This window comes from Kogia breviceps, chromosome 19, assembly GCF_026419965.1.
Source record: "Kogia breviceps isolate mKogBre1 chromosome 19, mKogBre1 haplotype 1, whole genome shotgun sequence".
NCBI lineage: Eukaryota > Metazoa > Chordata > Mammalia > Artiodactyla > Physeteridae > Kogia > Kogia breviceps.
The window spans coordinates 24,093,689-24,111,293 of record NC_081328.1 but is presented as its reverse complement, the minus strand read 5'-3'; the positions used below and the strand labels follow the sequence as shown (position 1 = coordinate 24,111,293).

The 17,605-nt window shown below is 44.6% G+C and overlaps 1 protein-coding gene across 10 annotated transcripts in view; it reads right to left on the bottom strand.

The window, feature by feature from the left end:
* Positions 1–17,605, bottom strand: part of TEX14 (testis expressed 14, intercellular bridge forming factor) — a 168,860-nt gene that overhangs the window by 21,369 nt on the left and 129,886 nt on the right. For 8 of the 10 annotated variants that reach the window (XR_010838188.1, XR_010838189.1, XM_067021230.1 and 5 more), the window contains 10 exons: positions 16,861–17,051; positions 15,925–16,060; positions 13,615–14,549; positions 9,835–9,941; positions 6,898–7,023; positions 6,610–6,698; positions 5,445–5,726; positions 4,509–4,609; positions 2,122–2,241; positions 288–354 (listed from right to left, as the gene is read on the bottom strand). Coding sequence is in view for 8 of the 10 variants with exons in the window: in XM_067021230.1 (XP_066877331.1) it covers positions 288–354; positions 2,122–2,241; positions 4,509–4,609; positions 5,445–5,726; positions 6,610–6,698; positions 6,898–7,023; positions 9,835–9,941; positions 13,615–14,549; positions 15,925–16,060; positions 16,861–17,051 (2,154 nt within the window). In the remaining 2 variants the exon portion in view is untranslated. The remainder of the gene's footprint in view (positions 1–287; positions 355–2,121; positions 2,242–4,508; positions 4,610–5,444; positions 5,727–6,609; positions 6,699–6,897; positions 7,024–9,834; positions 9,942–13,614; positions 14,550–15,924; positions 16,061–16,860; positions 17,052–17,605) is intronic. The other 2 variants (XM_067021226.1, XM_067021228.1) reach the window with 2 other exon arrangements.

Here is a 17,605-nt window from a genome sequence, read left to right as displayed (position 1 = left end):
AAAGAGCCTGAAATCTAGGGAAAGAGACTACAGGGGGAAAAGAGAAGAAGAAGCAACTGCTGTAACGTATGCTATAAGAATGCAAGGGGAGGTATAAATAACATGATATATGGATGTCATGAGACTCGTGAGGGGCAGGGGAAATCACAGAGCCTAAGTTTTCTCATCTGTAAAATGACAGGCCTGGAAGGTTATTTCTAAGGACTTTACCAGCTCTAAACATGTGTGATCTGACAGAAAGTAAAGATGAGGGACTCGCAAAGGAATCTGCCCCGAGGGCTTATTACCAGAGGCTTGAGGTCCGGCACAAGCATGTTGTATTCCTTCAAAGTCTTCTTCAATGGGACTTGAGGTCTACAAAAGAATGAAAGAGCAAAGAAAGGAGGGTCACTGGAGGCAGACATATCATCAGAAGGTGGAGAATTTCTTGATGTTCTTAAACCTTGAAAATCTTCATAAGGTTCCTAAATCTTCTATAGAAAAAGAACAAACCTTCATCACAGACATTAAGGACTGATTTGTACTATGTCTTCTTCCTCAACAACAAGCCCTCCTCCACCTCCCACTTTGAGGTGGAATCGGGTGACTTTTCCCTTCATCTTCCCCTCCTCACCACAACCTTCCAACAAACACGTTTTGATTCCTGGGAGCTTTATCAGAAAAGCCAAAGAAGGTAGGAAAAACGGCCCAGACTGCAAAGCTACTCTATGGGGTGAGAAGTCCGAACACTGGTTCCTTTGAGGGGAGGCAGGGAGCGGGAGGAAACACAAGGAGGTCTTTTGGGGGATCAAGAATAGTCTATTTCTTGATTTGGGAGCTGGCTACATGAGTGCTGAGCATGTAAAGTTCATGAGCTGTACACTAAAGATGTGTGTAGTCTTCTCTGTTACACTTTTTATATACATCTACATGTTACATGTATATACATATGTATGTATATATACTTTATATATTTTTATGAAAGATTTTCTTAATGTTCCCATCCACAGCAAAACCAAGGATGTTTAAAGGATTAATAATGGAAAATTGCTCTGAGTTTTCAGAAGTGCCAACAAGTGGAAACCACACTTTCTGATGCATCACTGAATTCTTCTTGTCAGTCAAATGTTGTGATTGACATGTACAATCTTCTCTTTCCTCTCCCGTACCTTTCATATTGGTAAAAGAACCTCAAAAAGTGGCACATTAGGGGACAGGTGAGGTGAAAATAACATAAGTAAATAAGAGAATCCAATAAGTTTCATTTTATAAATGAAAATACTCCGTACAAACAGGTTCTTGCAAAAGCTAGGCAGATCCCAGAGAAAGCCCTGTGTACTGGACAGCCTCACATTCACTGCTGACACTGCGCCTCTATTTCTGGCTCTCTCACCACTACATCTGGCCAGGCCAGGGCTAATTCCCTACATCTGCATTTGCCAGTTCTTCTTCACACAGAGGAATAACAGCAGGCTGCCTTCTCTTCCCTTCAGGAAGGATGTGTGAATTGGGTAACATGAAGGAAAGCGTTTTGAAAAAAGAAGCACAAAGTGCTGTACAAATGCAGGAACCACAATTTTGGGAGAAATTGCTTATGACCTTCATTATCAAAAATCTTATTTTTCACATGTTTTTTGAAAACATAAAAACACTGATAAATTGACATTATATACTTTTATGTGTAAGCTATTTTTCTTAATAAAAATAATTTTAAAGGAATAAGGCAACGGAAAAGCTGAAGATGTACTTTATCCTGAACTGTAAATTTTTACCTCTAAGGGCTTCCCTGGTGGTGCAGTGGTTGAGAATCCGCCTGCCGATGCAAGGGACACAGGTTCGAGCCCTGGTCCGGGAAGATCCCACATGCCGTGGAGCAGCTAAGCCCGTGCACCACAACTACTGAGCCTGTGCTCAAGACCCCGCAAGCCACAACTACTGAGCCCACATGCCACAACTACTGAAGACTGTGCGCCTAGAGCCTGTGCTCCGCAACAAGAGAAGCCACTGCAATCAGAAGCCCACACACCACAGTGAAGAGCAGCCCCCGCTCACCGCAACTAGACAAAGCCCACGCACAGCAACGAAGACCCAATGCAGCCAAAAATAAAAAACAAATAAATTTATTTAAAAAAATTTTTCTACCTCTAGAGCCAAGTTTTCTTGAGCAGTTGAAGAGTAAAAATATTCATGGTCTGGAGTTAAAAATTCATCTGTTATGTCTTCAGAAGACTCTGGTGAACAAGTTGATTGCACGGACTGATCCTATTAATAAGGCAAGAAATCACTTTTAAGTTGGTGTTTATTGTCAACAAATCCCTTTACAGTTGGATGCAGTGTTAATGATGGGGTATCAGAAATTACTCTGTGGTCGGGATGACACTCTTTGAGACCTTCCTGCCTACTTGCACCTCTGGCCCTCCTTCCCCACAGTGAGCTGTGAACCCCCTGGAGCAACTGTGACAAATGACAGTCCTGAATCTCAACATCCTTACCTGCACAGTGGAAGTGGGGGGAGGCTGGGTGACCTTTTTGCTCTAAAATTCACAGGAAGAAAAAAGTCCCTAGACAACTCAAGCTGGGGACTGAATTTAAACACCCTGATCCTCAAGAGCCTAGATACAGTCGTGTTGGTGTTGTCCTCCAGGCTGAGGCTGCTCAGAACTGGGACTCCCTCAGGTATTCCCGTTTAAAGGCAAGTGAAGAAGCATGATTTGGGGGCTTCCCTGGCAGCACAGTGGTTAAGAATCCGCCTGCCGATGCAGGGGACACAGGTTCGAGCCCTGGTCCAGGAAGATCCCACATGCCGCGGAGCAACTAAGCCCGTGCGCCACAACTACTGAGTCTGCGCTCTAGAGCCCTCGAGCCACAACTCCTGAGCCCGCGTGCCTGGAGCCCATGCTCCGCAACGAGAGAAGCCACCGCAATGAGAAGCCTGCACACCGCAACAAAGAGTAGCCCCTGCTCTCCGCAACTAGAAAAAGCCCATGTGCAGCAACAAAGACCCAACACAGCCAAAAATTTAAAAATAAATAAATTTATAAATAAAAAAGAAGCATGATTTTTAAAACAGCAATGCAATCTCAACAATAAAAATAAAATAAAGTAGGTTATTTCTTCAGCATCTCCACTCTACCCCTTCCTTTTTTGCTCTTTCTCTACATTCAGGCCCTGATCACCACATGGCCAGACAACTGGCTCCTTTCCTCACCTTCAGTCATCCCTTCGCAGAGGTTTTGTGGTTTATATCCTTGGACATTGCTTTTGCCATACTTCCTCCTCTGTGCACTTAGCAGCTGCTTTCCTTAACCTCTCCTGTCAAACTGAAATTTCTCAGACAAGCCTGGCCTCCCATACCTTCCCCACTTCCCTGACAGAGCTGCTTCTCCAGCCAAGCCAGTATGCTGAATGTTAGCACATCTTTCCAGTCCTCACATGAGAGAAAGAATAAATTGTCCTATGAGCGGTTTGTGTGCTATGATTAATACAACAGCATGTTCTTCCAAAGACCTCAAATGTTATCACATCTGGCTTTTTACATTGTTTCATTCTCAGCTCCTGTTTATATTCTTTAAATGATCCTGGGCCCACGTCAATGGTGATTAAAAAAATGTTGGTTCCTTGCTCTGGCTGGACGATGGCCCAACTGCATGCTTGAAGAATGCATTAAATCCCTGAAGCAAGGCTGTAACCCCAATGCAAATGCTAGGATCTGACTGTATCCCAGAGATCTTGCTGAGGCAGAGGGTTCAGGCATCAACACATTCCTTCCACTGAGTTGAAAGCTGAATTTGGGTCTTAGGTGACATTCTAGGTGAAGGTACTCTCATCACAACCCTGGCCTTGCTTTTCCTACTTCAATCTGACCTGAGTCATGAGCTTTGGTAACTGACCGTGCTTTAAGAGTTGGTCTTGGGACTTCCCTAGTGGCGCAGTGGTTAAGAATCCGCCTGCCAACGCGGGGGACATGGGTTCGATCCCTGGTCCAGGAAGATCCCACATGCCGTGGAGCAACTAAGCCCGTGCACCACAACTACTGAGCCTGTGCTCTAGAGCCCACAAGCCACAACTACTGAAGCCCAAACGCCTAGAGCCTGCGCTCCGCAACAAGAGAAGTCACCACACTGAGAAGCCCGCACAGTGCAATGAAGAGTAGCCCCTGCTCTTGCCACAACTAGAGAAAGCCTGCGCGCAGCAACAAAGACCCAGCGCAGCCAAAAATTAATTAATTAATTTTTTAAAAAGAGTTGGTCTTGTCTAGCCAACTCGACAGAAGGCTCAAGGGTCAGAGCTGAATCTAACACTTGTCTGTGTTTTCCCCAAGCTCCAATATACACAATGCTTTGAATTGAACTAACTCAAAAAGTATCAGGCTGGGAGGAAAGACTTCTTCTTTCATGTCAAGAGACATGAGGGCACATGCTCCAACAAAAAAGAACTACTATAGATGTTATTTCAAAGTCATAATACATAACAACTCAGTTCTAGTAGGTCTTTGGGTTCAAGTTAGCTCTCCAGGTAGCATGACTTACGCTGTAAGACTTCTCAACAACCACAGGTGCATCAGAATTTGCTTGAAAGACTTCACTATGCTCTGGCTGCTCATTTTTTCTGGGGGGCAGGTGCCTGATACCTAATAATTATAACACAATCATTGTCATTTGGTGATATTCAAATGGCATGGAAGGGGCAAAGGCTGGCGTGAGAGAAGAGATGTATGCATATTCTGCCAAGGGTGGCCATGTTTCATATGTCAAATCAAAGTGGAGACTGTTAGGCTAGCCTGGCCCCAGCACGTGGCCCTGGATCAGCTACCCTTTTGCCTCCCCATTCAAGGGCGATGCTTGACAAGGAACAGGTTTTAAATACCAAAAAAATCCAAACCAATGGATTTTCTACCTAAGTTAAACAATAATTTTAGATGTACCGTCCTTTGATTTGCAAACAACTGCGAAACGATATCCCATGCCCTGACTGCAAGCAAATTACCAGGTGGAAATACACAGTCTTCAGTTTTCACCTACAAATCTCTAAAAGTGATGACAGTAAACGTCATTTGTCTCTAAGTTCCTCATGCATAGACTCTCTGAGAGCCAGTGGAATTTTTCTGGCTTAAAATGCAACGCAAAGAAGTGGGCAGTAGGGAGTGGCCTTCCACCAATGCCCTCGGGTAAAAGGTTCAATTCTTTGTGAGGTTAGACTCAGATCCAGGGTCAGTGCATGGAGGTTATTTTACTTCTTTGGACAAAGGAATCTGCTCTGGTGATAGAAAAACTCAGGAATCACTGGACTTCTTTACCTGTCTGAAGGACAGTGGAATTAGAAGGGTATGCTGCTTCCCCCGGAATTCAGGATTCCCAGACAGGCAGGAAAGGAGAGAAGACCAAAGGAAATATTCTAGGAGGTGTACTTGGAGAGCTGACAACTTGATAGAGCTCACCTACCCTGACTCGTCCAACTGAACTTACCGGTGAAACTTCGAGGCCCTGGCTGGCTGCCATGCTGGTCACTGTTGCGGTCACTGCTGTCTGTTTTGTCATACTTGCCATTTCCTCCTGGCTCATCATTTTTCTTGGCATGCTCTACAGCTTGCCGCCAATCCACATGCTTAGGGACCCTAACGGGGGGCTGCAGCAGGGGATCAGGCCCGTTTTCAGTCTCATTTTTTAAAGTCACACTACTCTGAGGATGCCAAGGAGGTACTGCCAGCTGCCCAGTAGCTGCTTTCTCTGCCATTTCTTTCACCTCCGCTGGATGCAAGAGAAAGCAGCGTTTAAAAGATCACTGTGAATGCTGGAAACAAAAGCTTTAGATTCTTAAAGAGTTACGTCATATTTTATAGCTCATATTGTCACAATGATTGCTTTTTTGGAATTGCATCAGCCTTAGCTTGCCCTGCTTGGCCTGAAGCAGAGGAGAGGAGAGAATTGATGATAGAGTAAGGGAAAGGCAGAATTTCAGTTAGTTACAGCGCTTTTTCCTGAATTAGAGTAAAAAGTAACAGGAAACTTGTAGATTGGACCTTCTTGCTGTGAAGATTTTATAAGAAAATGACATCTGAAGCCCCTAGTCTGTAGAGACTAAGGGAAGGAATTCTATTTGAGTTTGTCTAGCCTTTCTAGACCACATTGAGTTCATATTTTGGGAGTACGTATGTATGTGTTCATGTGTGTTTTCACTCCAATTTTCTATACTTTTGCAATGTCACTTAGCATTTATATCAAAAAACAAAAGATGCTGTATCCTTTTAAGCTTACAAGATTAAACTGATACAAAAAGATAATGCCCACAAAATATGTGAAAGTGACACTGCAAGCTCTCTACCTTAATAATGTTATAGATTAAACATTTATATTGTGTATTTTTACTACATGTGTTACATAACATACATACATATATATATGTATACACATGTAGAATAGAAGAATTTCCTATATAGTATAGAAATGAATAAAGCACTTTTCTTCTGCAGTTTGTAATCAGAAAGATCTTGCTTTTAAAATGGAATGATCTAAAAAGAAAAGAATATGGGAGAACAATGCAATACAGGCTGTGTACTTACAGATAACAACAAGGTTAGAAAGATACTTTAAATTTCACTTTGTTCAACAGAATCCATGACTTTATACTCACTTTTCCATTTTAAGTATATCTCTCCAGCATCTTCATTATTTCTTGACTTTGTGTTATAGATTTTAGAAGACACAGATTCCATACTGATCCTGAATTGCATAGATTTGGGGGAAGGGGGCGAGTGGACACAAACACATCAGTTTGCTCAAGTTCTTGGCACAACCCCAAGCCCATCAGCCCACCCGGAGGACTGTCCCCCATTCTCTGAGCCGTTCCTGAGATTGCACTGACTCCTACCCACCACCAGCGGGTACTAGACTTCCCAACATCCAGCCCACTAGGCTCTACCTGGAAGAGCCTCGGCCAGGGCTGGATGACGTGAGTGGTCCCTGTGGGTGGCCTGGCACAGTGAGGAGTGCACCACTGAGCTGTGTCGTTCTGGTTCGGGCACTGGACTCTCTAGGCCTTCCCTGGCTAAGAAATAAAAGGAGTGGGTTAGAAGATCTCGAGGTAGAAGACCCACAACTGAAACACAGCTGCACCAGACAGAATCCTGGTCCTTGAGCTATAGCAGAGCCCTGCCACAATGTCACAGAATATAGGTGAAGGTTCAGTAGCTGTTCCTACCCTTTGATCAGAATCCTCTGGTAATATGCACACCTGCATATCAGTGATAGCACAATAGCTAACATTTGTAAAGATGGTCTTGAGGCACCAGGGGCTCTGAAGAACATTCAGAGATCTTCAGCCTAGTTTCACTGAGTTCGAGACCATGTCCTGCCACTGGCTAGCTGTCTGACTTTGGCAAACTTCAATGTCTCTGGGCCAAGGTTTCCTCATCGGCAAAACAAGGGAGTTTCTTTTTCCTCTAAATATTCCATGATTATATATATGTTATCACCTATTAAACTAACTCTTTGGGCTTCCCTGGTGGCGCAGTGGTTGAGAATCCGCCTGCTGATGCAGGGGACACGGGTTCGTGGCCCGGTCCGGGAAGATCCCACATGCCGCGGAGCGGCTGGGCCCGTGAGCCATGGCCGCTGAGCCTGCACGTCTGGAGCCTGTGCTCCGCAACGGGAAAGGCCACAACAGTGAGAGGCCCACATACCACAAAAACAAAACAAACAAAAAAAAACTAACTCTTTGAAAATGTGTGATCTATGGCATATATGTGAATTCCCTTTTATCCAGAATACCCCACTCTCCCACTGGAAAGGGCACATCTAATCAGTTTCTTTGAAGAGCAATTTGGCAATAGCTATCAAGAATCTTTAAAATGTTCAAACCCTCTGAGCTAGTAACTCTGCTTCTGGGAATCTATCAAGGACATAACCCAAAATGCAAAAAAAAAAAATTTACTGACAAGTCACTGTAGCCCTACTCGTAACAGGAAAACAAACAAAAAAAAAAGAATAAAACAACCTAAAATTCAACAATGGGGGAAATTCAACAATTTCAAAGTAAGTTTACAGGATGTTTTTAATAACAAGGGATAACCATGTTCTAATATAAAGCAAAAACTGAGGATACAAAATTGCCTACATGTATATAATCACAACTTTTTTAAGCATACAAAAAGACTAGGTGGATTGGTAGCAAAGTGTTAAACTTTCCTTTAGTCAGTTTTTTGTTCTCCTGGGAGAAGAGGGTGGAGCTGGGCAGGCGAAGCCACAACTACAGCTTTTGCTTTGACATCCAGTGGCTATACTATCACCCTATCTGCCTCTGTCAGTGATGTGACTGCTCAACTCTCTGATGCCAGTTAGGTAGTTCTTCACTTAAGTTCCTTTGTAAAGGTAAAATACACTAATCTAAAATGTCTGGTTGAATCAAATGTCTTGATTCTCCCTTAATGTACATATTTAACCAAAATGAATGGATTTGTCGTTAGTTTTAGTCACCACTGGGGGTAGGAACAAAATTTTTTTTCCACAAGGACTGACTTCAAGCTGTGGATTAATGTTGCCATTTAACCACAGAAAAGGAAAACTAAATTGATATAATACTTAATCTTGAAAAACATTTATTGCTCCATTAGTAATTCCTCCTATGCAGGGACTTCCCTGGTGGTCCGGTGGGTAAGACTCCGTGCTTCCAATGCAGGGGGCCTGGGTTCGATCCCTGATCAGGAACTAGATCCCGCATGCATGCCACAGCTAAGAGTCCACATGCCACAACCAAGAGTTCTCATGCCACAACTAAGAAGCCTGCATGCCGCAACTAAGTGTCCACATTATGCAACTAAGAGTCCACATGCCACAACTAAGACCCAGTGCAGCCAAAATAAATAAATAATCTAAAAAATAATAATTCCTCTTATGCAAAATAAAATTTGTGGGGCTTCTCTGGTGGCGCAGTGGTTGAGAGTCCGCCTGCCGATGCGGGGGACACGGGTTCATGCCCCAGTCCGGGAAGATCCCACATGCCATGGAGCGGCTGGGCCCGTGAGCCATGGCCGCTGAGCCTGTGTATCCGGAGCCTATGCTCTGCAACGGGAGAAGCCACAGTAGTGAGAGGCCCGCGCACGGCAAAAAAAATAAAAATAAAAAATAAAATAAAATAAAATTTGTTTTACCTAAGTTCTTAAAAACCCAGTGTATGCATACGTATAACATATATACGTATAACATACGTATATATGTTATACGTATGCATACGCTGTGCCTCCTTCTAGTGATTTGTGCTGAAACCAATTCATTTCATTGATCTGGCTAAAAATCAGAGGCCGCAAGGTAACAATGATACTGTTCAACCCCCTCCTTCTGTCCCCCAGAGTCAGTGATGCTTCTTTTGACCAACACTGGTTTTCACGTAGTTTGGTTTCTATAGCACTGATGCATAGAGTATTTGGCAATTCTTTTTACAAGAAAAACAATCTGGGGACTTCCCTGGTGGTCCAGTGGTTAAGAATCTGTGCTTCCAATGCAGGGGGTGCAAGTTCAGTACCTGGTTGGGGAACTAAGATCCCACATGCTGAGCAGTGTGACCAAAAAAAAAACCCCACAATCTGAGCAGTTTCAGAAAGTCAGGATGCTTTGCTTTTGACAACTGATGAGTTCTGTCTGGCTAACCTGCCAGCCACTTGATGTCCCCTGTAAGTCTCCATTATACCACTATTCTCACGTATGCAATGGAGAGAACTTGCCAAGATCTGTTTCTGTGTTACTATGCCTCATCTCTCACAATCTTTTTGTCACTAGACATATGAAGATCATTCAGTGGCCTCTGGGTCACATGGGAGTCTAAAGACATGGTGACACAAAGAACAATACAATGTTAACCCACCTGCTGGTATTTTGGTTCCTGTTTCTTTCCAAACTGCCCTTGGCTCCGTAAGTGGGCTGAAACTGTTCACCTCTGCTCTGTTTTCCAGGACCACAAAGAGATGGCAGCTTAAAAATCAATAGACATGTTTTAGTGCTTTGATGAAGGAATTCCTCTTTCCTTCACTCTTACATTCCTTTTTTTTTTTTTGGCTGCGTTGGGTCTTCGTTGCTGTGTGCAGGGTTTCTCTAGTTGTGGCGAGTGGGGGCTACCCTTCGTTGCAGTGCACGGGCTTCTCATTGTGGTGGCTTCTCTTGTTGTGGAGCATGGGCTCTAGGTGCGCGGGCTTCTGTAGTTGTGGCACGCACGGGCTTAGTTGCTCCGCGGCATGTGGGATCTTCCCGGACCAGGGCTCGAACCCGTGTCCCCTGCATTGGCAGGCGGATTCTTAACCACTGCGCCACCAGGCAAGTCCCTCCACATTCTATTTTTAAAGCCATTCTCGCTAAGTGTGTAGAACTAACCAGACTTCTCAAGACAACTTCATTTTGCATGTTGCACATCTAGTAACGCATCTCTTAGCTGGAGGCCTCTACATAGAAATGTTGGCCCCCAGGACTCCAGGCTGAACAGGGCACAAATGGAGAAGGAGCAGACAAAATAGACATCAAAAATCCCCAAACTTGGACTTCCCTGGTGGCTCAGTGGTTAAGAATCCGCCTGCCATTGCATGGGACATGGGTTCGAGCCCTGGTCCGGGAGGATCCCACATGCCGCGGAGCAGCTAAGCCCGTGCGCCACAACTGCCGAGCCTGCGCTCTGGAGCCCACGTGCCACAACCACTGAGCCCGAGCGCCACAACTACTGAAGCCCGCGTGCCTAGAGCCTGTGGTCTGCAACAAGAGAAGCCACCGCAATTAGAAGCCCGCGCACTGCAACGAAGGGTAGCCCCTGCTCGCCGCAACTAGAGAAAGCCCATGCGCAGCAACGAAGACCCAACGCAGACAAAAATAAAAATAAATAAATACATACATAAATAAGTAAATTTATTTTTTTTTTAAATCCCCAAACTTTTCCCTATATTAAGGCAGCAGGTTTTGTGGCAGGAGCCCCAGGCCCTGGGTTCTAGTCTGATCTTTGCTCAGACTAACCTAAGAGAGCCTTATGTTTCAGTTTCCTCATCCATAAAACAGGGACAATAATATCTACCTAAATCCACCAGGGGGATGCTATGAAAATAAAACACAACAACAAAAAAAGGTCACAATACTTCAGAAATAGTAGAAGCAAAATAAATTAAAGCCTATGCCCTTTATCCAAAAGAAAGACTTTGGGATCTGCTTACTGCAATTTTAACAAATTTAGTTAATTATATTTCCTAAACTGTTAAGGCAACAAATGTGAGATTTGGGGATGGCAGCAAGATGCCTAAAGGTGAGAAAATACGTAAAAATGAACATAGTCTCTCTGGAATATGCTCTCCAGAGGCTCTTGTGTGGCGGCAGCATTGTATCATGGAACGTCACAATAACAAATGTTCAGAAAACTGTCACGGTCACCAAGGAAAGGTCAGGATATATTTAGGATATATCCAAAGTAGGTATTTAGAATAATGGGAAGTTTGTAATGTTTTCATTCAGTATGATTAAAAATTTGAGAATGGAGAAATTAAAAGAATGAATTTCAATTGTCTGAAAAAATCATTTAGGTGAAAATGCCTTACTCCTTGATTATGCTAGAAAACCAGGGTACACTTTTTAAAGAACAATTGAAATATGGTATAATTGTTTTCCACATAGTCTTATGTACTAGTAGGTGGCTTCCAACAATGGCTATCATCAATTCCTTCCCTCCCCACCATTTGGGAGCTGGAATCTACTTCCCTCCCCTCCCCTTGAATCCGTGCTGGCTTCATGACTTTGACCAACAGAAAAGCACCAGAAGTGACACTGTCCTAGTTTTTAAGAGGCCTGGCCGCTTCAGCTTTCACTTGGGAAGCCAGCTGCCATGCTGCAGAGAAGCTTGGGTGAATGAAAAGCCAAGCACGGAGAGAGGCCATCTGGGGGAGCCTAAGACACCAGACAGGCAAGTGAAGCCTTCTTGGACCTTCTTGCCCGGCCCAGCCTCCAGCTGAATGCAGTCGAGGGGGTGACCTCAGCCAGTGCCACATGGGATGGGAGAATCACTCAGTTAAGCCCTGTCATATTCCTGACCCACAGAATTATGAGAAATAATAAAACATTGTTATTTTAAGTCACTAACTTTGGGCTTTTGTTGTTGTTGTCGGACAGCAATAGGTAACCAAAACACAGTATATAATAAAAGTTATTTCTAATGGTTTTCTAGCAAACTCTAACTTCCAATAGAAACAGGAAAATTAAGAATCTAAGTAAATTCTCTGTGCCTCTTTATATAAAAACAAATGCCAAGGCTTTTCCAAATGTTCTAAGTGAGGACTGAAGCCTCACTGAAATTCAGCAAGGGACAGTGAAACAGCACTAGACTGGGAGTCAGAAACCTGCCCCTGACCAGCTGTGGGCCTTGGCAGTAGCGCAGCAAGGCATGGGGGTTAAGTGGGAGTCGTCTGCCCTGTGCAGGCCTAAGCGAGTGCACTGCAGGTGGAGGATTTTAAAACAATAATAAAACTCACCAAAAGCCTGCTTTTTATTACCATGAGCCAGCAACTCTAAATAATTTTAGTAATAAGATCTACCTTCCAAAAAAAAAAAAAGATCTACATTCCAATGGTGCTGACCTCTCCTACTCCACCCCGCTCTCAGCCACACCAGTGGATCTTGGCAAGTTTAAGTCTCTGAGCTTGAGCTTCACACTCTGTAAAAGGATGGGCTCGATCCACCTCTAAAATTCTGATTCAAGAGGCAGCCAGCTCTGCATGTGTGAACTTGTTCAAATTCATTCGTTTAGTCCTTCCCTCAATGACCGTTTATCAAGTACCTTCTACGTGCTAGGCCCCCTTCTAGGTGTGGGGACACAGCATGAGTAAGACCTGTGCTTAAGAAGCTCATGGGGCTTCCCTGGTGGCGCAGTGGTTGAGGGTCCGCCTGCTGATGCAGGGGACACAGGTTCGTGCCCCGGTCCAGGAGGATCCCACATGCCGCGGAGCGGCTGGACCCGTGAGCCATGGCCACTGAGCCTGTGTGTCCGGAGTCTGTGCTCCACAACGGGAGAGGCCACAACAGTGACAGGCCTGCGTACCACAAAAAAAAAAAAAAAAAAAAAAAAGAAGCTCATGGAGGAACCACTCTTCAACCCATGGTTTCTCGCATCCTCTGAGGCATCTTCTTTGACTACCGAGTCCCTGTCCCCCACTGGTATCTCAGATACTCATAGTAGAGCTTGTGGTTCATTCATCATAATATCCCAGGGTCTAATAAATAGGCTCTTACTCTATAAATGTTTGTTGAATGAGTGAATGAATGAATTAATAAGCAATTTAGAATGGGGATTAATACCTGCCCAAGATACCATATTTGGTGAGCTAAACTATATAGAGAAGTGTCAATACTTGATTTTTTTTTAACCTATAAAACAACTATTTCACATGGTTCAAACTTCTCTGAATTTACAGAGAAGGTCATGGGCTATGTGCTGGGTTTGGAACAGGAGGTGAAGAGTTATCTATCTTGGAATTCCAACCTAGAGGCCTTACTTCCCAAAGCCAAGAGGACCCCACTGTGAGTTGGCTGTGCTGACGTCAGCCCTTGCTCACAGGTTAGGGGCAACGCTGAACCCGGCTCCAGATCCTGCTTATGCTGCCCCGCCCCCACCTCTCAGCCTTACCTGTTGGCCCTTCTCCGACCGATCCCTAGTGTTTTCTTCAGTGACTTGGGGGAAAGGGGTGAAAGGTGTCCAGCCACAGCTGCTTCTTTTCTTGGACCTTTTGCCTAAATGTCCTCCTTGAAAGTCTCTCATTGTTCTTGGAGACTTTGCTAGGGTCGGGCAGTTGCCCTCAGTGTCCGGCTGCAGGTCCCCTGGCAGCTGCATGGCAGGAGGAACATAGCTTGAAGCTGGGGGACCCAGGGCTGAAGGTGAGTCACAGGCGTCTGCAAACTCTCTGGAGGAAGCCCACAAAGGCCTGCACTCCTCCTGCTCCTTCCGTGTCATCTCAAGCTCACCTATTTTCTGTTGAGTATTCCTCAGCAAATTGGCATTCTGGTGCATTAAGGTCTGCGAAATCTTTAGATTCAGCACACACTTACTGATGTACTCCTCCGTCCGGGACCTGGTGCTCACACTGCGCTTGGCTCCTCTGGCTGCCTCGGGAAGGCTGGGTGAACTAAGTGAACCTGAACCACTCTGCCAGCCCCAGTCCTCAAAGGAGAGCTCCATGTCAGTTTCTGAAGAGCTGTTGTCCTCATGGCAAAAACAGCACGCCTCTCTCTCCATCTTTTCTGACTCTTCTTCCATGGACTTCAGTTCATCTGCCTGGTTTTGTCTGGGCCCCTCAAGAGAGGAGCCAGTTCCTGGGGGCTCTTCCTCTTTGTCATCTACCATGTCCAGGCAGTCTGAGTAGATTTCGTTGATTTCGAAGCTGCAGAGGCTTGCCTGACCTGGGCTGGGGCTCCTGGCCTCTTCCCCCACAGAGCAAGCAGGAGAAGCAGCGTCTTGGTTCTGTGTCTCCTGGGCCTCCAGACTTGGGTCTGGCACCGGAGGCTCTGGTGGTGTTTTCTCGTTGGGAGCGGAGTGACCCCTTGGTGAATGAAGCTGACCACCTGCTGAAAAGAGCAGCAACATGCAGCTGATTAAAGTGACTGCAGCAGCTCAGCAGCCTTGGCTTGTTGCTCAAGCGACAGGAGAACACAGAAAAAAGTTTTTGATCTTCCCACTCCCTTTCCAGTTAGGAAGACTACCAGATAGACACACAGAGGGTGAGAGGGTATTTCTAACTATTTTGACGTGAACTGAGATAGAAAATTTGGGGGACTTTCCTGGTGGCGAAGTGGTTAAGACTGGGTGCTCCCAATGCAGGGGGCCCAGGTTCGATCCCTGGTCGGGGAACTAGATCCCACATGCATGCCACAACTAAGGAGTCCACCTGCCACAATTAAGGAGTCCACCTGCTGCATCTAAGGCCCAGTGCAACCAAATAAATAAATAAATAAATATGCGTAAGGGGAAAAAAAAAAAAAGAAAACTTGGGAAGGATTAAACCTGGGAGGAAATGTTCTAAGCTTAAGTTATAGTATGTTCAAAACATGCATAACTTCAGGACAAGCAAATTACAGGCCCCTGAATCTTAGGACTAAATTCGTACTTTACACAAAAGGTGTTTGAATATTCATGTCAGTTCAAGTTGTGCTCTTTGTGAGCATCTGATAAAAGAAGCTGAGACACTGCCCAAGAAGCCACTGCACTGAGAGAGATAATACCTCAAAAAATAACTCCAGGGCTGACTACCCACCACCCCTGGTTGACGGTGCACAGCTCGCAGAGAATGGCTCAAAGGAGCCAAAGTAATAAGAGCTTGGAGGGCCATTCTGGAGGCTTCCAGGCCTGAACAAAGAGTCAGAGAATAGTCACTTGGCTAGAATCCAAAGCCTATGTTCCAGCTGTGTAATAAACCTGGAATTGTGAGCAAGCCACAACCTCTCTGAACCTTAGTTTTTGCATCTGGAATATGAGGGCATCAAGCCAGATGATTCCAAGGTCGTCTCCAGATCAGAGCTCTAAGGCTTCAAAGTATACTAAAAAGCAGTAAGGCTTTAGAAAAAGATCAGAAGGAAACACCAAAATGTTAACAAATTATTTCTGATGAATTAAAATGTTAAGTTATCTTCTTTGTATTGTTTAGAATTTTCTATAATGAGCAGATAATAGTTTTAAATTTTAAAAATCACCATTTTTATTTGTGAAACAATTAAATACATTCCTAAATCATACTAGAAAGAAACAGATTGTTACTGCACAGTTCTGGATCCAATCAAGATGAATATGGAGTCCAAAAAGTTTAACTTAATAATTTTAAGGATCTTGATTTTTCCCTAAGGCATCCATCTTTCCCAGTATAAGTTATGAGTAGAGTTTGGAAGAGTTGATTAGTTGCAGCTCTCAGAACACATTCACGTCAAAACCTGTGGGTTAAGGCCATACCTGTTTCCTTCAGCTCTTTTATTTGCAATGGATGTTCTGAAGTCACTCCTAAACAGACACTGACATCAGGATGGAGTTCGTATCTCTGCACCCTGGGACTCTCAGTTGGCTGAGTTCTCTGGGCTCCAATAAAATCCTGTAACAAGGGAAGTGCTGGCAAGGACATACCTGCAATCATCTGAACGTCACCGATGTTTTAGAAACATATCTAGGTGTCAAACTCCCTGTTACCCCTGTTGGGGAGACTGACTGTAGTCCTAATAAACGAATTAACTGTTAATTACCAATATTTAAAAAGTAATAACAGGGACTTCCCTGGTGGCACTGTGATTAAGAATTCCCCTGCCAGTGCAGGGAACACGGGTTCAATCCCTGGTCTGGCAAGATCCCACATGCCGCGGAGCAACTAAGCCCGTGCACCACAACTACTGAGCCGGTGCTCTAGAGCCCGCAAGCCACAGCTACTGAGCCCATGTGCCGCAGCTACTGAAGCCCGTGCTCCTACAGCCCGTGCTCCCCAACAAGAGAAGCCACTGCAATGAGAAGCCCGCGCACCGCAAGGAAGAGTAGCCCCCACTCACCACAACTAGAGAAAGCCCGCGTGCAGCAACAAAGACCCAATGCAGCCAAAAATACAAAAAAATAATAAAATAATTTTTTTTTAAAAGTAATAACAGTAGCTGTCATTCGCTGATCGCACTGTGTGCTTACAGGGCGTCCCTTTTACGTACTGACACGCCGCAGCCTCCCTCCGCAATTCCCTGCTGCCCTCACCAAGTCAGGCAGTTAGAATTTTCTTGGGAACACAGAAAGGGTGTAATGAAATGAGAATTTCCAAAATATCCTACAACTTGGTCTCTAGCTTCTTCTTGGTCTCTAACTCCCTATCCCCTGAGACAGGTAAGTAGAAAAACTCCCAACAACTTCACAGCTTACCTTTAAGTCATTTTTCAGAATATATTGGATATCTTGAAGGTTCATAGTTCGGTCTTTCTGCTTGACCTGGATGCCTGACTTAACAATGTCATAGTAAGGTTTCGGAAGCCTGACATCAGCTTCTAAATAATTTCCCAAGACTATGGTTTCTTTAATAATTGAGCCATCTAAGTCATCCCAGGGTATGCTGTCTGTTAAGGAAAAAGCCATAGGAAGGAGAGACATTAAGAAATCACGTGAAATTGTCTAACGTTTGTCAAGTCACTCAACCTCTTTAAAATTAATTTCTCTCTATAGAAAAACTACCGGAAGCCCAATAACAAAGGAGAAACCACTTGACCCAAATAACAGGGAAATCCCTGCCACAGAGACAGGAAAAAATAGTGTCGGACTCATGTAGGTATGGACTCTCTGCTGGCAGACCTGGGGATCACAAGGGAATGTTTCCTGGTGTCAAGTAGGCTTGCCCAATACATTCATGTCATGGAAGGTGTCGTTTTTGCCTCTGAGACTGTAAACACTGCTAAATGGGGGCTGAATCTCACCCCCTTAGTGAATGTGGTACGTATGCCTTCACCTAAGAGTCCTATATATGTTTGGAAGGGTTTCTATGTCTTTTAAGTGACACTGCTTATACCTACGCTGGATCCTGGGTGTGTTTGATTTCACAGTTTACTTCTCAGAGGCCAGTCCTTTCCCCTCATTTATAAGTTCTTAACATAGAGAACAGACTTGCAGTTGCCAA